This window comes from Rousettus aegyptiacus, unplaced genomic scaffold (genome assembly GCF_014176215.1).
Source record: "Rousettus aegyptiacus isolate mRouAeg1 unplaced genomic scaffold, mRouAeg1.p scaffold_m13_p_5, whole genome shotgun sequence".
NCBI classification, from domain to species: Eukaryota; Metazoa; Chordata; class Mammalia; order Chiroptera; family Pteropodidae; genus Rousettus; species Rousettus aegyptiacus.
In genome coordinates, this window is record NW_023416308.1 from 78,066,720 (window position 1) to 78,088,865 (window position 22,146).

Here is a 22,146-nt window from a genome sequence, read left to right on the forward strand (position 1 = left end):
TGCTGCATATTGCCAATATAACAGTTATTATGTTCAAGAATATATGTTTCAACACAATCTCCTTCTCCATTGTTAATTTTAATTAATAAAAACTGCTAATTCGATAGGCAAAAATGCTGCCTAATTATTGTTTTGATACAGATTTTTTGGATTACTAGTCAGAGAGAATAATTTTTCCCTTGTTTCAAATCCAATTTTATTTTTTGTTATTCTTCTTTATGTTCCTATACTACTTATTGGAGTAGTAGCGGATTTTCTAATTTAGACTTTTTATATAGCAAGGATAACAATAACATTTTGACCTATGGAAGGGAATGATGATATCTCCCCGAATTTCACTTTGAGCAGAGGCAAAATTTGGAGCTCAAACCAGAGAAAAGCGCTAATATGTTTACAGGCAATTACAATTAAGCTATCATTAGAGAATCATTATATCAAGTCATTAAGGATAAGGGAAAGTGGAGTGTTAAGGGTCACTTGCCTCCCACAGCCTGAAGGTCCTTGTCACAGTTGACTTTGAACATAGCTAGCACCCGAGTCCTGATCTGTTTGGTTTTGGCACCGTAGATGATGGGATTGATCACTGGAGGCAGCAGTAGGTAGACATCACCCATGAGAACGTGCACAATGGGATTGAGGCTGTTTCCAAAACGGTGCACCACTGAGAGACCAATGAGAGGCACATAGAAGGCCAATACCACACTGATGTGTGATACACAGTTTCCGAAGGCTTTGGCCCGCTCTGACTTGGAAGGCAGTTGTAGAACTGTTCGTATAATCAGAATATAGGACAAAGAGATGAACATGACATCCACGCCCATGATCAGCAGAATGGCAGTAAGACCATAGACGACATTGGGTAATGTATCTGTGTGGGCTAACTTCATCACATCCTGGTGTACACAGTAGGAGTGTGAGAGCACTTTGGAGTGGCAGAAGGACAGCCGCTTGATGAGCAGAGGCAGTGGGATAAAGAAGAGGGACCCACGGACCACCGCTACCATACCAATCTGGGCCGTTACTGTATTGTTGAGCACAGCAGCATGGCGCAATGGGTGGCAGATGGCTATATAACGGTCAAAGGCCATGGCTAGCAGGATGGTGGACTCGATGGCTGAGAGAGCATGAATAAAGAACATCTGGGTAATGCAGGCATCAAAGGTAATCTCCCGGGAATCGAACCAGAAGAGGGCAAGGATCTTGGGCATGGTGGATGTGGACAAAGCCAGGTCGATGGCTGCCAGCATACAGAGAAAGAGGTACATGGGAGTGTGTAGGGTGTGTTCTGTCCTTATGATAAAGACCACAATGCAGTTTCCAAACACTGCCATGGCATATATTGAAAGCAGGGGGAAGCCGATCCAGAAATGGGCTTCTTCAAGTCCTGGAATACCAATAAGCACAAAGGTGGCATGTGTGAAGTTGCAGGAACTCATAGCTGGCACCAAGAAAGGGGCACTGGAGAAGGTGAGGTCACACTGGCAGCCTGCTAGGACATGGAGCACAGTCAGAGAGGTCAGTCCTGGAAAACCTTAGCTTTTCTTCCCCTACCCTACTCCTTCTTCTAAGCCATTTAGGCTCTCGCATAACCTCTGAAGCCCTCTTCTAAAGGATAAAGTGACAGCTCAAATTTATTTATCAATTACTACTCTCAGGGTCCATTCACACTTTTAAAAGGGAATCTGGGAAGAACAATGCTTATCCCAAAATGTATTTTTCCCAAGTTCTCTCATACTTCTTCTGGCCCATACCTTCATTGTATGGATACCAGGTGGTCTTTTTCTCAGATAGGTGTTAAGAGATATGCTATTGGGGACGCCTCCCAGTTAAGACTGTGTCCTCTTCTTTTCTCCTCTCCTCTCCTCTCCTCTCCTCTCCTCTCCTCTCCTCTCCTTTCCTCTCCTCTCCTCTCCTTTCCTCTCCTCTCCTCTCCTCTGCTCTCCTCTTCTTTCCTTTAATTATTCATTTATTGCAAAGTATTTACTTATGTGACCAACAATGTGCAAGGTTATTCACTAGAGGGTGCTAATACAGAGGTTAAAGGATCATCTTTTGCTCTTCAGATGCCCTGCTTAGGATGGAAGACAGACAAGTAACCAAATTATTAAAGTTTCAGGATAAATGTTAGCATAAGGTATACATTTAATGCATGGGAAGGGGGAAAGCATGAAAAATATGACTCTTCTGTTCAATCTATTGTAAAAGAGTAGAAGTCAAACAGATAGAAAAGGGAATAAAGGGAATACCAAGCCACTGGGGATAAAGGTGTGTGTGTGTGTGTGTGTGTGTGTGTGTGTGTGTGTGCACTCAAATATTCAGGATTACAAGTGAACAGGTGTGCCAAGGTCTAAGGTCAGTGTGTGTCTGTGGTTGGGGCAGGGGCTTGGAAGAAACACAACAGCAATTAAAAATATATTAAAAGAATAAAACTAAGAAAAAAAATTAAAAGTCAATTTATTAAGGAAAAATAGGAAACTCATCTGGGATCATCAAATGCAGGGAAGTAGCCCATCTAAGGACTTCTCTGGAGATAAAGATGCTGGCAGAGTGTGTGGTCTCCAGCAGATCCTAGCTGCCTGACATGGTCCCTGTAAGGGCTCTTCCTGCTCTTGATTGATAGGTTCTTACATACCTACATACAGCTTCAAGGCACTCTCATCACCCCAAAGGAGAACTTGGGTACTCCTAGTACTCATGATACTCCTAGAGCTTGGATTTCCTGGAAACTGCCAACAAGTCATCCATATTAGTGGAGACATTTCACTTTGGAAATCCAGTGTTGCTCTGCTCCTACCACTCCCTGAACCCCTAAACTTGGGCTTTGACCTCATCAAACACTTTCCCTGCTAGGCTCCTAGTGCCTTTGTCTTTGGAACTAATTATCCCTGAAGAACAAAGGCATTGGCTTCAAGAAGATCTGCTGAATCTTGGGAATAAACTCTACAGGAGTCTTCATCAGTGGTGTTCAGATTAACCCGTTCACCTCCCCAGGATTCTTCCTGTCTCCTAATCTGGGTTCTTACTGCAAGTGGGAGATGCTCTTTCATTTAACCTCAGTGGAAAGAGTTTGGAGACCAGCAGTCTTAACATATAGTATAATCAGGTGAGAACTAAAAGATTGGACTTGAATTATCCCTATCATGGATAAGTGAAGAAGAACAGATCCAGGGTTTAACGATTACAAAATCCACATCTCTGACCACTATTTGCTCTTCTCCATCCTTAGAACTTATGCAAAGACAGAACAGCTACCTCCTTGACAAATACAGTTCAAAACTTTGGACCCTGGCTGCTGTCAGAGAATAAAAAGCCATTTTCAGAGGCAGATAATTGCATCCTACAATGAGATGAAAGATAGCTTATGTATTGTAGCCATCCAACATCTATGTATGTACCATAAATAGCTTGGTGAGGGAGATTCAGAAATCTGAACAAATCAGGCTGAAAAGTATGAGGTAATGCTAAGGAAACTACCTGGAGGGAGGCCAGATCACTGGACCTTTGTGTCCAAGAGAAATAGAGCCCGGCTGAAGAAGAGGTCAGACATGGAGGGGAGCAAGGGAAGCACAGTAACATATTTCCCCTTTCTCAAGGCCCCTGCCCATGCTACTGCATGAAGTACTGACAGATATAAGGGTTGCTGTTGGTCACAGAGTCAGATACTGTCCTGACCTCTCTCTCTGAGGGGAATCTTTTCTGCTTTGCTGGTGGCAGTCTAAGATTTTGGGTCATCATCTTGTCTCCCACTTACCTACCCCAAAAGACCTCATGTCTTCTTTCTGCATTGCCTGACCCTCTGCCTAAAGTAACCCCTGGCTAGGCCCAGTCTCCACTTCCCTTTGGGTCAGAATGTGCCTGTTGTATTTATACTCACTTGCCTTTCTGGACTGTTGGATAATGCTCTGGGACATTTCTTCTTAGCTCCTGCAGATGTGGGTGGCACTCAAGGGCTTCCCCTTGCCCAGCATAAGGCAGTTTGTGGGGTCTTCAAGGTCCCTTAGGATGGCAGGAGTTTGGGCTACCTGACCCCAGGTGAAGGTGCACTCACTTGAAAATAGCGCAGTCCTACTGAATGGGAGGAGCTGGGGTTGGCTTGCCCTTTCAGGCACAGGTTTATTTATAATGCTGCCCAGGATGCCCATAGAAACAGGTTGTGGGAACATAGACTGGAGTCCCAGAGGCTTGGCAGACAGGGGACAATAACACCATGTCCTCTTGTGTGTCACTCCCACAGGTTTCCAACTGTTACTGCCTGGGGGGATAGGCAATCACAAAGGGCTCACTGGCTCTGCTGTCACTCCCACATGTACACATATAGGACTCTCTTGACAATTTATCTTACTCTTCCAAGGAACTTAAACTCCCATAGTCAGCCACAGTCAATACTTTTCCTCATTAGCCACTTTACCAAAGCACTCCAGCTAACGTACCTATATCGTTATGTCCTTGGGCTCTAGGAGTTAACATCCTCTTTCAAAACCAAGATGGGTAAAAAAAAGTAGGAAGCCACTCTTAATCACACCTATGTTACAGTAAGAATAGATGAGATAAAGGCTCTTCGCCTTAGGTCATATAGTAAATCAGTAATAATACTGGTTGGAGAACTAGGTATTCTGACTATTCACATTCAACAAATATTTATCAAGGGCTTACAAAATAAGAAAGATAGATAAAAACAAAAACAAAAATTCCCACCCTCATAAAGTATACATTTTATCGAAGAGGACAGGCAATAAATGAAGTTAAAATGAAAAACCAAATAGGATGTTAAGTATTCTTGAGACAAAATAAAGGGAAGATGGGAATAGATAAATATTAAGGAGGCAGTTGAAATTTTAAATAGTTTCCAGGGAAGGCCTCACATATTCAAGGAGAAGCTTGAAAGAGTGAGAAGTGAATCTATGAAGATATTTAAGGAAGGCCATTTCAGGAAGAAGATACAGAAACTACAAATGAAGTTTCTGAGAAGGGAGTATATCTGATAGTTTAGAACAACAAGGAGGACAATGTGTGTGAGCAGAGCAATAAAGAGGAGAGTGGTAGGGAGACAGGTATTGGGGAGGTGAATCACATAGGGCCTTATAGGACTTACAGGACATTTAAGGGCTTTCGCTTGGACTCTGAATTCAAGTAGCTATAGCAGTGATCATGTCTCTACTACTGCTTGGGCTTTTAGGAGACTCCAATTCATTATGAGCTTGTCTACCTTAGTCAGAACATTACATTTGCTCTGCAAACCACTCATCCCTGAGGTATCCGAAGTACCCACTCCCTAGATATGAAAGCTTATAAGTTTCAAGGATTGTTGGGCAGTGGGCCTGTTCACATGGTAGTGTATGTGGAATAAGGTGGGGTAGAAACATTGGTAGAAGTAGTGTAAACGTCTTGGTCATCTGATTCTTGAAATCCTTTCTTCTCTCCATTTTTAAAACTCTGATTACCCCCATGCTTCTCTAGTTCATGTTGCACTTTCTCTTTCTCTCCTTCCTTTCTTGACACATCGTCTTGTGATATATGTTGAAATAAATACACAAACAAATAAACATAGTCCGTAAGTCCACATCACCTGAACTTTTTTACTTAGTTCCAGCAGTGAATAAGACGCAGTGCCTGGCCTTGAGAGGTGGGCATGAAGTCTGTTGTGGGGAAATGGTTACGGTAAATTTGAAGAGGGGTGTCATGCATGAGGAAGAAGTACAGGGAGATGCAGGAGTGCCTGGAGAGGACACCAGACTGACTTGAGAAGTCAGAAAAAAATCTCTGAAGGAAAATTACTTCTAAGTCAGGAGAGAGGAACAGCTTGTCAAAGGCTTGAAAGTGAGATAGAGTAATCAGGATTAAAGGAATGCAAGTTGTTTGTTGTGCCTGGAGCACTGTATAAAAGGGAAGTAATAAAGTTTGAGAGGTAAATCGAGCCAGGTCATCAGAGATTTTATTATTTTTACTATGTGGCAGGCCTAGTTTTAAGATCTGGAAGACAGCAAAAATAAAGCAATGTCCTTATTCTCAAAGACCTTACCTTGTAATGGGAAAACAAGAAAAGAAATAAACAGATATGTAATATGTTGGCGGGTGAAAGTGTTAGAAACTAAAAACGACGTGCGTAGGGAAGACAGTGACTGCAGACAGGAATTGAGGGAGAGGTTTTTATGTCAAGGGCCTGGTCATAAGGTGACACTTAAGAAGGGACCTGCATGAAGTGAGGCTGTGAATCATATGGGTATCTAGGGGAAGAACATTTCAGGTATGGAGAACAAAAAGTGTGACGGCTGATGTACTTGATGAGTTTAAGGAAATACTTGAGGCTGATGTTGGGGTAGTAGAGTGAATAAAGGAGAAGGAAGTAGGAAATAAAGTTGAGATGATGGAGAAGAGCCAAGTATGAGATGTAATGACTGTGGATTATCTCCGAGTAAAATAGGCCCCCGGAACATGTTGAACAGAGGAAGTGACATGATCTGTCATGTGTATTGAAATAATCACTCTAACTACTAGGGGAATAATAGACTGTAAAGGAAAAATGGATGAAGAAAGATCCACCAGGAGGGTATTATATTTCAGATCCAAGATGATGATGGCTTCGATCATAGTGGTTGCAGTAGAGTTGGTAGAAAGTAGTTGTATTCCAGATGTCAATATCTGGACTATTTAGACTATCTGGGAGTGAGAGGTGTAATGACTAACTCCAACCAGTTGTTCTTTCTCAGCAACTTGAAAGGTAGATTCTGAGTTATGGGAAACTGTAGTCGAGCATGTTTTTCCTTGATGTGAATATTAGAATGTGGTTTCTGACATGATCAGTCTAACATGATTATGAGACATTCAAGTGGAGATATGGATACATAGGCAGTTAGACAGGAATCGAATACAAATATTAATTTTGATTTATTAGTATATAGGTGGTATGAAGCCATGAAGCTAGAGGAGATGACCGAAAATGGAACTATAACAAAGAAAAAACAGATATGAGAACAAAGTCCCGGAACATTACAGCATACAAAGATCAGGGAGATGAAGACTAATAATAATTAAGACTGAAAATATTGTTGTAAAACATGCTGAGGATTTTGACATCATTCTTATTATTGCATAGCTAGTAATGTAGTCACTTAATAACTTCCCTGTAGATATGAATGACTGCTTATACTTCCTTTCTGGATCTGATACCAGTTATAAGGCTCACCTTTACTGAATGATACTAATGTGTCATTGAAATATATACTTTAAAAATTTGAGAATTAATGGATATACCCAGGTTGAAAAAAATAATTAACTTGCTGGATTAGGCCATTACATAAAATATGTGCCACAAACTAAAACATTTCTAATTACACAAATTATAATTCATTTGCAACCTGTAGTCACTTTTCAGTTTCTGCTGGGAGAGAAAGTTGACGAAGGGTGGAGAGATATTCTGGAATATGCTTAGTGGAGAAAAAGCATCTGGTAGAAATACATTTCTGAGGTTTGAAGATTTTGTTTTGGGATCTTCCATAATTTGGTTGAAAATTTCTAAACAACAGAGTTATGATTTTTATTTTATTTTTGCTGCTTTATGTCTCCCATTACAAATTATACATACTGATATATATACATATATGTGTATATATACACACATACACACACATACACATATATACCAGTTATATAAATATATAATTATATATATATATATATATATATATAGTTCACATTATAGGCAGCAATATAACATTAAAGTTAAGAGTATAAAGGACTCTGGAGTCAGTATGCTTAGATGTGAGATATGGTTCTGTCACTCACTAGCTGTTTAAGCAACCTACTTAACATTTTGTGCTTCAATTTGTCATTGATATTAAAAATAACCACCTTATAATGTTGTTTAGATATAAAATATGTTAATATATGTAAAAAATAACTACAACCATGACTAGTCAAAAGAAATAAAAATTTTAATTAAAATTAATATTACAGTTAGGAAATACTGCCTAATTCTCATAAAGAAGTGACTTTTTACGTTATATGTACCTCTAACTGATGTGAAGTGGATGAAGTAAGAAGAGGAAGACTGTTCGCAGGGTGAACAGCAGTTTAGAGTGAACAATAATGGCGGGGAGAAATTCTAGACTTAGGACTTTAGGCTGTTCATCCCTGCCCTTCTCATATCTCTGTCTTCTCATTTGTAAAATAAAGAAGTCAAATTTGTAGATAATCTAAATATCTATGAAATGTAGATATCCAAATGTAATCCAGCCTTAATTTAAAATTTTTGTTCACTTAGCTTCAGTGAACATCAGTTCCTTTTTTTAATAACATAACCTGGTGTAGACTGTCTCTAGAATTTTATGATTCTATGTGTCTTTGGAATGGAGAATTTTTATCACAGCCCTACGTATCTGTTTGGTCTTCACACTATAGATGATGGGGTTCATCACAGGGGGGATCAGCAGGTAAGTATTAGCAATCATAGTATGTGCATAGGGTGGGGCCCGTTTCCAAAATCTGTGAACAAAGGATAAACTAATCAATGGAATATAGAAAATAGCAACAGCCCCAACGTGTGAGATACATGTACTAAAAGCTTTTGTCCTCTCTTCTGGGGATGCAATGCTGAGGACAGTCATAATGATCAAAACATAAGAAAAGAGAATGAGGATTGAGTCCACACCAACAGTGGAGATCATAGCTGTCATCCCAACTGCATTATTGATCCTGGTGTCTGTGCATGAGAGCTTCATCACATCAGGGTGGAAACAGTAGGAGTGATGGAGCACGTGGCTACGGCAGAAAGACAGTCTTTTAAGAAGGGCTACCATTGGTGTCAGCATTAGTGTTCCCCTGATGACAATTGCCACTGCAATTTGAGCTATTCTGGAGTCAGTTAAAATGGTGGCATACCTGAGAGGATTAGAAATGGCTACAAAACGATCAAAGGCCATGGCCAACAATACTGAGGATTCCATGACAGTGAAAAGTTTAATAAAAAACATTTGTGACAAGCAGGCATTAAAGCTGATCTCCCTGGTGTTGAACCAGAATATACCCAACATGGTAACCAGGGTGGATATAGACAAGCCAAGGTCAGTGGTGGACAGCATGGAGAGAAAATAATACATGGGTTCGTGGAGGCTGCGCTGAGTGACAATGGCAAAGAGAATCACGCTGTTTCCTGAGAGGGCGGTTATATAGAGAAAGCAGAAGGGAATGGAGATCCAAGTGTGGAAGGCTTCCAGTCCAGGAACACCAGTTAGCAGGAAAACGATGGAAGAGGATGTGGTATTCTGGGAATTGGACATGCTGGACTAAAAGTACGGAATTCGAAGGTGAAACTCTGTAACAATGAAAAAACTATATTTTAAAAATTAATCCAGTTATGAATAATTTTATTGAACCCCAAACCAACCAAAGATGAATATCTGTATAGTACATTAATACGAATGGCTCATTTAAATTAATAAAAGTAAGATTTCAATTGCTGTAGCAAGTACCGTTTAAACTTTATTTTTATTTTTATTTTTTATTTTATTTGTCTCAGTCCACAATTTTTGTTCTCTCGGGACCTTTGTTGGTCACTATGTTTATACCATGCGACCTTTCCTTTCACTCCTCTAGTCAGAGGTGACTAGACTAAGTAAAGACACTACCCAAGATTAGCAAATCATATTTCATTCTTTCTGGAATGTTTTAATTGTAATAAAGAGGTAACAGGTTAGGGTTTTTTTTTTTTTTTTTTGTATAGTTGGCCTCAGAGAAAACTAGATTGGGGCTATGGAACAACAGTATTACATTGGCCATAGTATAGAAAAGCAAAGACTCTTAGGGAAGTTGGAACATATTGAGAAAGATACTTATAATAAAAGTAACATATGAAATAATAAATGGTTTAGGTCCCAGTCAGTCATGAGAAGATGTCTACAGTATCTAACCTTTACAGTGACACTTAGAGGGCAGCATCTGGTGTCGCGTTTGAGAGAGATGGAGAGTTAGAACACAGACCTACTACCATCGGGACAGAGGCCTCTGCCCCTACTTGACATAATGTGCTTCCATGTTCTAATATATTTCCTTCTTCAATCTGCCTAAAGACTTGTTCTCCAGAACAGATTTTCTTCACTTTGTTAAGACATACTTTTCAAAAGATACCTAATACAATATTAATGTTTTGCTTTGGAAGGAAAGATATAACTTTATGGCAAACAGCACTTTTCTTTTTTCACTGAGTAGAGAATTTCGAACTAAGCAGGTGGCTACGTATGTGTTGGCAGAGGGGTCTGGGAAAAAACAGACTAGAGTTGTGGCTGGAGGGTCCTCCAACAGTGAGAAGTAGCCAGTGGTAAGGTCACTGTTCCTCAGGGGAACTAAGTGTTCCTAGGCCACACAAGTTCATCCAGATAAAGCACCACCTCAAGGATGCTCTTAAGAAATATTAGTTTAAAATGGGGAAATGTTTAAATGTAAAATTAGAGAAAAAAAAAGTGTTAAGTTACAGGAGTTAACCAAAATATATAAACTATAACTTTAGAGCCTAAAGTTTAGTGAGAGTATCCTCAGGGAACCAATGAAATTACTGTCAGAGGTTTATTATCAAATATTGTAATGGAAATAAGAGTTAATGAAAAGGGAACATTTATTAATAAAGGGAAAATTTTTTGACATTACTTCCAATAACACTTTATCGAGTGTCATGAATACAGCAGGCATTATACAGAAATGAAGTCTTACCCAACTGGCATGCATTTCACAATTAATTATGAAAGTTTAAAAGGTTAACATGTCCTATTAGCACTTTTCATAAATAGATTGGTTTCTGAAAAATATTTTTAGAAACTATAGTTTTCAAAAATACATATTGATCAGAAGGATACACTAAAAATGTATTTATTAAATGAATGATATTTATAATTTAAAATAGTAGGTTTGCCTCTCAATCTCCACAAATCTTTGACCCATTTATTTGCTATTAATTCACAGAACTTGGGACTCAGTTTTTGAAGTTAACTTCCTGGGGTTACTGAGAGGTAATTATCAAAAAGAGAACATTTCAATTCTGTGTACAAAAGTTGTGGGGATATTTGGTGAAGCTATTCAGGACAATTAGTGCTTCAAAGACTTTAACATTTTGTGTAAGTTTAGATGAAATATTCCTAGGCTTTTAAAATGGCATATATGAAAAGCATCACACCAGAATGAACTTATAATACCTCTTCCTTTGATCTTGCCTTACACACTCAGAGATATTTACTGAGCACCTACTTTGCGCATGGTGCTATGTCAGAAGCTAGGCACAACATAAACAAAATCCCTCTTAGCTTGTAATCAAGTGAGGGAAAACAAATAGTGCTTTTTATAAATAACTTTAATACCTAATATATAATGATGAATAATTAAAATAATTATGAGAGTGCAGAGGGCCTCATATATGTTGATTAATTCTGGTGACTGTCATGATGATTTTCATGATGATTATCATGAGGATATGCAATGATCGGGTTGTAATTGAAATTTTTCTCATTGCATTCTAGGAAATTTTTAAATAAAATATCAGTTTTTAAAAGAATAAATTGCTATCTGAACAAATTCTCTTTCGTCCTAACTTATTCATGGCTTCCCTTACATTATTAATTAATCCAAACAATTTATTCATTGCTCATTTACATTCTTGTCATTTTTTTCCCTTCTTTTTCCAGATGAGAGATCAGAAGAAATACATAAAATATAGGTTGAACTGATCTGTGCTGAGCCCGACAGAAGAGAACTCCCTCAAATTCCTTTCTTCCCATTGCTCTGCAGCCACCTTCCTGCCCCATCTTCTCATCCACAGTGCTCAGACACAGGGGAGACTTTATTCACTTTCATAGCCAGTAACTCCTCCTAAGCTCTTGATCATCCATCAAAAATACTTAGTTTGTTTCAGTATTAAACTGGGAGCTCACTGTGTATTATGTCAGCACTAAAGATATAAAGCAAGTAAAATAACAGTGGTTTTGTGCCTCAGAAAACCAGAGAGTTTGCCACAACTTTGTTCTTATAAGGCCGAAAACTTATCTTTGATAAGAGACCCGTGAGTCTTATGAAAATAAAAAATTACCAATTTGGAACACCTACTACATGCCAGGCACAGTTTTAGGCACATATCAAAGGAGTCGGAAACAAAGAAATACTGCTAGTTGTAGAGTGCACAAAGATAAGATAATTCTAAATGGTAAGACAGAAATAGTGTGGAGTGACAGATTCTGAGTGTGCATATACAAGAATGTGTCTGTGTGTGTACCAAGAAACATTAATTTCAGAAAATCTTAACAGAGTAGATGAAATATAATAATGTAAAGTTTTGATGAATGCATGTGAGTTCACAAGGATGAAAATCATCCTTGTGACATAAAGACACAAGCTGATACTGAATAAAATAATAACAAAATACAGTTTTGTTTTTTTTTTTTAGCAACTACAAGAAAATTGATATGTTAGAGCTTTAAATGTGAAGCTGAAGAAATCAACAGGGGTCAGGACATGAAAATCTCGCATTCTGTGGAAAGGACGAAAAACCTTAGATTTTAGTTGCAGAACATCAAGAGTCTGGCATATTCAAGTATTTTATGAATAAGCAAACAAATCATTCTCCATCTCTTCTAATACAACTCCAACAAAATTCTTTGCCTTCTTTAGTATCTTATTTTATACCATCAGCTCTCTTTGTGCATTCTACAACATTCAAATTTTACCCCAATTCATTAATGAAAGCTTCCCACATTTATGTAGGTATTTTCAACACACATCAAGTCAACCAAGATACATTGACCATTTCTCATAACTGGTTGTTATGCTTGTTATGCTTAGCTAGTGAGAGTGGTAACACATTAACCCTGTTCTGCCCTCCATTTTCTGCCATGTATTTTGTGACAAAAAAGTGTTCTTTGGACAAACTACTTTTGTTTTTTTCCTTCACTTTCAGTAACAATTTGGAATCTTTCTCCAATGACTCACAGGAAATTCTTCAACTGATGTCATCAATGACTTTTCTAAATACCAAGTCCCAAAATTTATTTTCAGATTTGCATCTCTCTCTCTCATCTCATTTTTTTTCAATGTTGACCATCTCCCCCTTTGAAACTTAGTTCTTCATTACCTTCAATAGTAGTTATTCTGTAGGTTTCCCCCCATTTACCACACAATATTTTTGTTCTCTGACTATTAACTGTGGTCTTCTTTAGGAGTTTGGTTTTCTTGCAAGAAATCTCTTTTCTTGCTTGCCATGTATTCTCGGAATATCTTAATTATTCCCATTGCTTTAAATAGCATTTTTATCTAGATGACTTTCAAATCTGAAATCTGATGATGGCCTCTCCTTAATTTTATGTTTTAAAAGTTGACAGGATTTATAAGGTTGTGGCAAGATTTCTGGGCTTAAACATGAAGGCAGTAACAAATCATGAAACTAGAGTGAGGAGATCAACTGGACAATTTAGAAAAATAAATGGCAGTAGTTTGAAGAACAAATTAAAACTTAGTACTAGTGAATAAAAAGTGAATAAAATTTTTATCTCCCCCTAACGGATATCTTCACTCATAATCCCTTAGTTACCTCAACCTCAATATGAACCAAACAGAGTACGTTCCTTCCCCTAGTCCAAACCTGGCTCTCTCTCCTATGCTTTATTTATTAGTAAATTATGTCAAACTCTAGCATATCATCTAACTAGAATTGCCTCCCTCATGCACACAAACATAGGCACACATTCTTCTCCCTCTATATATAAATATTCTTTAACTTTTTTATTAATTCTGCTTCTGAAATGTCAAAAACTGGGGCCTACATGTGAAGGCTAAGTACTTGAAGCTGTATTGTGTTTTCTTGCATCGAAAAAATGTCATTGTTCATATAAGAATAAAGAAAGACTAATTGATATTATTAGGAGGAGGCACTATAATTCCCCTAAGCTACTCTTTTACATTGCTATCACCCTCGGATCTTTTTAATCCATCCTCTCTAATCCATGCGCAACCTTAATTTTCTCTTGTGAGAAATAAACTATAGTCTCTTCTGTCCACTGAGATCACAATGATGCTCTTCTTTTATTTCACTGTTATGAGCTGTAGCTTGTGGTTATGTCTTTAACTGCCGAATTAGACCCTATGGCATTATTGCTATTGTCCAAGCCATTGTCAGTGACATGGCTATAGTGTGTGACTGATCTGGGTTGAGATCCTTGTTCAAATACTAATTGGTTTTGAAATCTGTACAATAATAATGAAAAATTTTATTTGTAACAATGGCTACCATTTATTGGAAATTGTTTCATGAACATTACTAGGCTAAGCACTTTATAAACATTCTCTTTTAATTCTTAGTAAACACCATGTGGCAAGTATTATTAAATTCAGTTTAAATTCTTTTTTTTTTTTTTTTCTGATAAAGAAACCAAGTGTCAGAGAGTTTATGAAACATATTCAGGGTTACACACAATTAGTGAATGCCAGAGTTGGGATTCTGAACCTACTTCTTTTTGATTCCAACGCTCATGCTCTCAAAAACTATCGTATCATCTACAAGCAATATAAGTTTTCTTTGATCTACTTGCTTCATCTATGTGATAGAATATGCATTGTGCCTAATAACAGTGCCTGTGACACAAAAAGTGATCAAAATTTGTTTTTTTTTTTTTTCATTTTAAGTAAGAATAATTGAGCTTAGAAATGGATTTTCAGCCCCTGGCAACCTCTTTTGTTTTCTCAGGCAACCAACCACTATGATAAACATATTAGCACACTGATTAAGTCATTTGACTAATGAAACTCAGCTATCCAGCCCACACCAGGCAGAACAATGTGCCTATTTTCTACAGCTATCTTGGGAATAAATAATTCTACAAATTCGAATCACCATCCACCGAAGTCTACTACCTCACTAATCGAATTTTGTACAATGTAAGGAAATTCTTCCCTGTGAGTAAGAAAGCTTAGCTCATTCTGAGTAGAGTGTTTTCATTGAACAAAACTATTTTACTTACAAAGCCCATACAGTGGTTTTGTCTGTCCCTCTCAGGCTGACTCAAAAGGCTGAGGAGGCTTTAGATTCCATGGGAGATCTGAGCTGACCAGGAGATTTATTTCAGCCTTGCCAGAGACAGTCATAGAGCTGAGAGGCCAATTCCTGGTGGTGCTGTAACTCACTGACTGTGTCTGCAGCGTCTGGAGGTTCCCAGAAGACTTCATTTGCCTCATATAGTCTTTTTATATCTGTTCCATTATGCAATTACTTATTGCGGCTATGTACTTTATGGGCTAAAGTAATTTTTTTTTTCTCCCTCGTGCCCTTTTAGGGAGGGCTTTTTGTAAAAAAAATTTTGAGATATAATTCACATACCATAAAATCACCCTTTTAAAGTGTACAGTTCAATAAATTTTAGTAAATTCACAGTTATATGACAGCTATCATCACAGTCTAATTTTAGAAGATTTTCATCTCCTCGATAAGAAACCCAATGTCCATTAGCAACCGCTCTGAAGAGGATTTTTTTAAAATAAAATTTCATATGTTGCTAAAAGGGTTTTCCCTTTATAAGTATAAATTACACTCTACCCCATAACTTCTTAGCATCTATTGTTATTCACAGCAGTCATGTTTCATTACCTTATCTGTGCTTCTCAGCATTCTCTCTCTACAACTTGGAAAAATGTAATTAATTTATCCATATATATATATCTGGTAAATATTGCATAAGACTGTCCTATTTTCCAAATATCATGCTAAGTGCTGAAGATTATTTTTAAAAAAGAATACAACATAGTTCTTACTGTCTAGGATCTTTCAGTTTAATGTAGAAAACAGACAGGTTAACCAATAATTACCAATGCTAGTAACTAATGATAAAGTGATCATAAAGGCATGAACCAAATGCTTGATGAATATAGCAGGTAAAAATCTCAGCCCACAACTTAGGTGTACAGAAATAAGGTTTTATTTACTTTTTCATAATTCAACCTATTTTTTTATTTTGAAATCTCAGCCCACTAAGTGGAGGAAAATTAACCACAAAATTTGGGATTTTCCTCACTTGTGTTCAAATGTTGAGGATTTTATATTGTACCACACAATTTAGGTAGGTGGATGAGGGATGTGGCCAGTAATGTCATCTGATGTAGGGTGACTATTGTTCTCTTTAGTCTTTAGTAAATAGTACTCACAGATTGCTGTAGACTGTTCACCTTCTCTACTTATGGCCCCTTTAGGTCCTCAGATATTCCCACATTTCTGGACCATTCTTAATCATAAGGGTCTTGATTTCTGTCACTTACATGCTATATACAAACCTCCAAATCCTGTCAGTATCTTTGAAAACAATACCAGAATTTAATCACTCTTCACCACCTCCAAAAATGCCTCCCTTATCCAACTCACAATTATCCCCCACCAGGATAATTTCAGCAGTTTTCTACCTATTCTCCCTGCTTCCATTCTTATCTTGCCCCACCACCCAATCTCTTTCACCATGAAAACTGTCTGGGCCTGAAATATTTTATTATTTATCATGTAACAAAAACAATAACAACAACAAAACAATAATATTTTATTATACATTTTATGTCCAAGATATTATGTCAAATGTTTGTGGTAGGTAAAATAATGACCCCTGAAGATGTCCACATGTTCATTTGTTGCTTTTAGGTTTATATCCCATATATAAGTGATATCATGTGATTTTCAATTTTTTTCTGTTTGGCTTAATTCATTTAGCATGGTTATCTTGAGGTCCATCCATGTTGTCGCAAACGGCAGTATTTCATCTCTTCTTATGGCTAAGTAATGTTCCATTGGTATATGTACACACTTTCTTTAGCCAATTATCTATCATAGGACACTTTGGTTGCTTCCATGTCCTGGCAACTGTGAATAATGCTGCTATGAACAACGGTGTGCAAATATATTTTAGGATATGGGTTTTTAAGTCTTTGGGGTAAATACCCAGTACAGGGATTGCTGGAACATGTGGTAGATCAATTCTTAGTTTTTTTGAGGAACCTCCATACTGTTTTCCATAGTGGCGTATCATTTGTAGTCCCACCAGCAGTGTATGAGGGTTCCTTTTTCTCCACATCCTCTCCAGCATTTCTTATTAGTTATCCTGTTAATTACAGCTATTCTAACAGGTATGGATGGTATCTAATTGTGATTTCGATTTGCATGTCTCTAAGCTAGCAATGTTGAGCATCTTTTCATATATTCGTTGGCCATTTGTATGTCCTCTAGGGAGAAGTGTTTTTTCAGGCCCTCTGCTCATTTTTAATTGGAAATTTTGTTTTTCTGTTTGTTATTGAGTTGTATGAGTTCTTTCTATATTTTGGATATTAGGCCCTTATCAAAGGCATTGCTTGCAAATATATTTTCCTATTTAGACGGTTGTTGCTTTATCTTGTTGATGATTTCTTTTGCTGAGCAGAGCTTTTTAGTTTGATGTAGTCCCATTTATTTATTTTTGCTTTTACTTCTCTTGCCTCTGAGTTCAAATTTATGAAATCCTCTTTAAGTCTGAGGTCCTTCAATTTAGTTTCTGTGTTTTCTTCTATGCAATTTATTGTTTCAGGTCTTATATTCAGGTCCTTAATCCACTTTGGGTTAATTTGGGTGTGTGATGATAGACAACCATCCAGTTTCTTTTTTTTGCAGGTGGCTTTCCAGTTTTCCCAGTGCCATTTGAGGCTTTTCTTTCTACATTGTATGTTTTTGACTCCTTTGTCAAAAATTATTTGCCCATATAATCAGGGGTTTACTTCTGGATTCTTAATTCTGTTCCACTGGTCTGTGCATCTGTTTTTCTGCCAATGCAATGCCATTTTGATTATTGTTGTTTTGTAGTATAATTTCAAGTCAGGCAGAGTGATACTTCCAGGCTTGTTCTTTTTTCTCAGGATGGATCTGCAGATTTGTAGTCTTTTGTACTTCCATACAAATTTGATGATTTTTCGTTCTATTTCTTTAAAACATGCTGATGGGATTTTGATGGGAATTGAATCCCCTGGGCTTGCTCTGGAAAAGAGCCTCAGATTTTGCTAACTGTACCATCTCCTGCAGCACTCTTCATAGACCAGCACTCTTCAGATTGCAGCCCTTCGTATGGCCTGCAAGATTTTCACATTCATATCCCTGTAACAGCCTGGACATTGCCTTTTGCTTCTGCATCTTAGAAGCTTCCATTTGAATTGTGCATTTTCCCTCCAGAGTCTCACACAGTTCATGGAAAACTTATCACAGGCTGTGAAAATGTCTCCTTCATCTGCTGAAGTGCTTTCTGGGGGAATATTATATTTCTATTAGTCCAGAAGATACTTAGAAATGATAGTATATTTCATTAGATTCTTGATGAATTTCCCAGGATGGAATGTGTCTTTCCAGACTTTCCCAGGGATCTAGAATCTTGTAATGGAAGAAAAAAAAATTAAACAGCACGATTAAGGTCTCTGCTCAGTAGCAACACTAATGGAAATGGTAACCTCATCCACTTTTTCCATGTAGCAGAACTTCGTAAGATAATGTTTTCTGGGTACAGGATTTTTATGCCAAAAAGTATGTTTAATTAGTTATTATTCTTAACACTTACCAACCCTCTCAGTTCACCACTAATTGTTGAAAGCTTTATTAATGGACAAAGGCTAAAAGCCATTTATGAGTTTCCACAGTTTTATCAGCAACTATCTGTCCAACATGGTTAGTCTCCATCACAGAAATAAATACATGGGTTTTAGTTTTAGGCAAGTTATCAGAGGAGCCTGGTGTGCCTTGGTAAACTTTCAAGGGACACAAAAGAGACTCACAACATTTCGTAGTCTTCTTTAGTCGCTTCCATTTTTTTTAATAGACTTTATTTTTTAGAGATGTTATAGATTCACAGAAAATAGAGTGGAAAGTATACAGATTCACCACATACCCCCTACCCTGACACATGCAATAGCCTCGCCCATTGTCAACATTCTGCACCGGAGGGGTTCATTTGTTACAATTGATGAACTTACATTGATGCATCATCATTACTCAAAGTCCATAGTTTACTTTTAGGTTCACTCTTGGTCTTATGCATTATATGGATATGCGGGCAAATGTATAACAATATGTATCTACCATTATAATACCAGAGTGTTTTCATTGCCTTAAACATCATAGTACTCCCTCTATTAATTTCTATGCCCCGCAGCTCCTGAAACCACTGATTTTTTTTTTTACTGTCTCCATAGTTTCCCTTTTCCTGAATATCATGTAGTTGGAATCATATGGTATTTTGCCTTTTCTGACTGACTTCATTCACTTAGTAATACATATTTAGATTTTATGTCTTTTCATAGCTGTTCACTTTTTTTTTTGGAACTGAAAATATTTCACTGTTTGGTTATATCATAGTTATTTATCCATTCACCTACTGAAGGACATCTTTGTTGCCTTTAAGTTTTGGCAATTTTGAATAAACCTGCCATAAACATCCATGTCTAATTTTTGTGTAGACATTAGTTTTCAGCTCTTTTCGGTATATAGTAAGGAGTGCAATTGGTAAGAGTATGTTTAATTTTGTAAGAAACTACCAAACTGTCTTACAAATGGCTATATCATTTTGCATTCCTATCAGCAATGAATGAGAGTTCCCATTGCTCCACATCCTTGACAGCATTTGGTGTTGTCTATTCTGGATTTGGGCCATTCTAAAAAGTGTGTAATGGTATCTCATTGTTGTTTTAATTTGCATTTACCTGATAACACATGGTGTGGAGCATGTTTTTATGTGCTTGTTTGCTGAGTCACTTCCTTTTAAGTTATCATTTTTTTGTGTCTGTGCACAAGTTGGTAACAACTACCAAGATATTCAGAATGCCCAGGAAAGTTCTTTGACTCTGAACCAGAGACTGTTGCACTATCTTCAGTGAATATAATTACTCAGTAATGCCTTTCCTGCCTGGGTTCTGTGTCTTATGATTGCTGTTATAACGGCAAATGACTGGTGAGCAAACTCATGGGACATTCATGAACACTTCTCCCTTACTTTTGCCCAATGCAAAGGTTTGATTTACAACTGTTCAGGGGTCAAATTGATCTTGAATGAGAACTGGAATTGTAGTTAATCTCTGGGACTCTCCTTTGGAGAAAGAAGAGTGAAGCTAGACCGAAAAAAAGTTGCCCTTCATAGTTTGTCATTTGGGGCACAAACGGTTAGAAGAACAGAGCTGTATAGAGTTCTCTCCTAGGAATTTGTGTTTCTGCTGGGTAAATATTTCTAGCCAGGCAGATTATGAGCTCCTTATAAAAGCTCTCTTTTTTTCGATCTGATAGTTCTCACATTTCTGATAACTCCTTATGAGTTCTCCTGGCAAAAGAGAATCTCTTCAGAGATGGTTTAAGGGGGCAAGACCAATTAGGGACTGTTTCCTCAGCCTTAGCACAGACGGACCTTTCTGCCTATAAGTTTGTCATATTCAGATAATATTAATCCTACTCTTTCTTTCCTTTAAGAGTCTCATGCTCTACTGACTGAGCTAGCTGGGCATCTCCTGTCTCTCTTTTAAAAGACTCTGCTGCTGCCTGAGATAACTTTTCAAAGAGCAGAAGACAGAATCACATGAACTTCCTTTCCCAACTCAAGATTTCTTTTTCACATAAGGTCAGTATTTTAGTGCATTGAGGTCTTTTCTGAATATACCAGGGACTGTATAATCTTCAGAGAGTTTATAAAACCAACAGTTCTGAAGAAATTGGTTAATTAAATGGTGTATATTTAACAGATTCACATATTATATATTTATATGTCAATTTAAAAATAATTGATGTATTGTTCAAAATAATTTTTAAAATATAGACTATAATCATGAAATCATGAGTATGTGTTAATTCCACATTTAAAAAAAGTTGAAGTTCTTTTTGAATATGGAGTGGCAGAGCATATGGTTGAAAGTCAGAGAGAACAGAGTTCAATTCTTGGATCTGCCATTGTCATTTTGGATAAATGTGAGAAAATGACATGATTCTTCTGAGCCTTGGTTTTCTAATCTTAGCCTCAGTTTTCTTTTCTGTAAAAAGGAGCTAATAATACCCAATGCATGTTATTGTGATAGTAATGGATGTGAATTTTGGCAGTTGGGGCAGTTTATTTATATGTTTTTGGTAGTCTGATTACAAGGATGTTTGAGTTATAGCCCTGTCTTGGAATACTTCTCGGTGGGAGGTAAAGACATTTAAATATATCTTTCCAAGAATAGTTATTTAATATTTCCTCATTAGTTTTAGTGCAAGAACACCCAAGAGTAGTTTAAGAATCATAGAATTTAAAAAAAAAGAAAAGAAAGTTATTCCTGCCTATCACTTTACTAACAGAATCCTCTGCAGTTAGAAGTTGTTTTATGTTCTCTTTTATTATATGAGTTAAAAAACATAACAAGAGAAGCGTGCAGAGCAGTTGAAAGAAGGATTCAGAGAAAGAGATATAATGAACTTAATTGTTTGGTACATAAGAGGTGTTTAATACATTATCACCATTGTTATTAAAGCAAAAGCTACCTTGGACACTTTGATAACCCACTGGGGTATCTTAATTTATTCATTATAATAAAAAGAGCATTAACTTGAGAGCCTCCTTCTCTAGCTTTAAAGTAAAGAAGATATACTTTAAAGGTTCTTACCACTTCATACAGAAAAATTTGTTTTTGATATATAGTCTAAATTTAAGCCAAGTTTTAGTATCAGTGCTAAATACCAAATTAATAAGAAAACTATTAGTTTATCGTCTCCTATTTTAATATATGTCAAATGGTTACATGAACATCTAATTTGAGAGAGTCGTATATCAGAAATCAAAATATACGTCTGATATTAAATGTCTAAGGTCTATAACTATGACTAGATGTAATTCATTCATTTATTCTACTGATTCTCTTAGATGCCATTATACCAGGCATTTTTCCTGGCTCTTATATTACAACTCTGAGAAAAAACAATGAGGTCCTTGCGTTTTCCAGGCGGCTATTTTTACCTCAGTGGCTATGGCCTCTGCAGTCTCAATGGTAGATGCTTCTTCTGCCTTTTCCTAAATACTGCTATTCCTCAGGGCTATTTCCTCAGACCTCTTTTCTCTTAGATTTTATTTTTACAAGATATTATTATCATTCCTGTGACTTTAATCTAGATATCAGTTT

The 22,146-nt window shown here is 37.1% G+C and overlaps 2 protein-coding genes across 2 annotated transcripts; both read right to left on the reverse strand.

Annotated features, from left to right (window-relative positions):
• Nucleotides 1-369: 369 nt before the first annotated feature.
• LOC107517333 (olfactory receptor 51E2) lies at nt 370-15,178 on the reverse strand. Its single transcript, XM_016157911.2, has 2 exons — nt 14,988-15,178; nt 370-1,486 (listed from the first exon to the last, which is right to left on the reverse strand). The coding sequence occupies exon 2, from the start codon at nt 1,434-1,436 to the stop codon at nt 474-476; it is 963 nt and encodes a 320-aa protein (XP_016013397.1). The 5' UTR covers nt 1,437-1,486; nt 14,988-15,178; the 3' UTR covers nt 370-473.
• Nucleotides 8,331-9,275, reverse strand: LOC107517317 (olfactory receptor 51F2-like). The gene has a single exon (XM_016157895.2). The coding sequence runs from the start codon at nt 9,273-9,275 to the stop codon at nt 8,331-8,333; it is 945 nt and encodes a 314-aa protein (XP_016013381.2).
• Nucleotides 15,179-22,146: the final 6,968 nt, after the last annotated feature.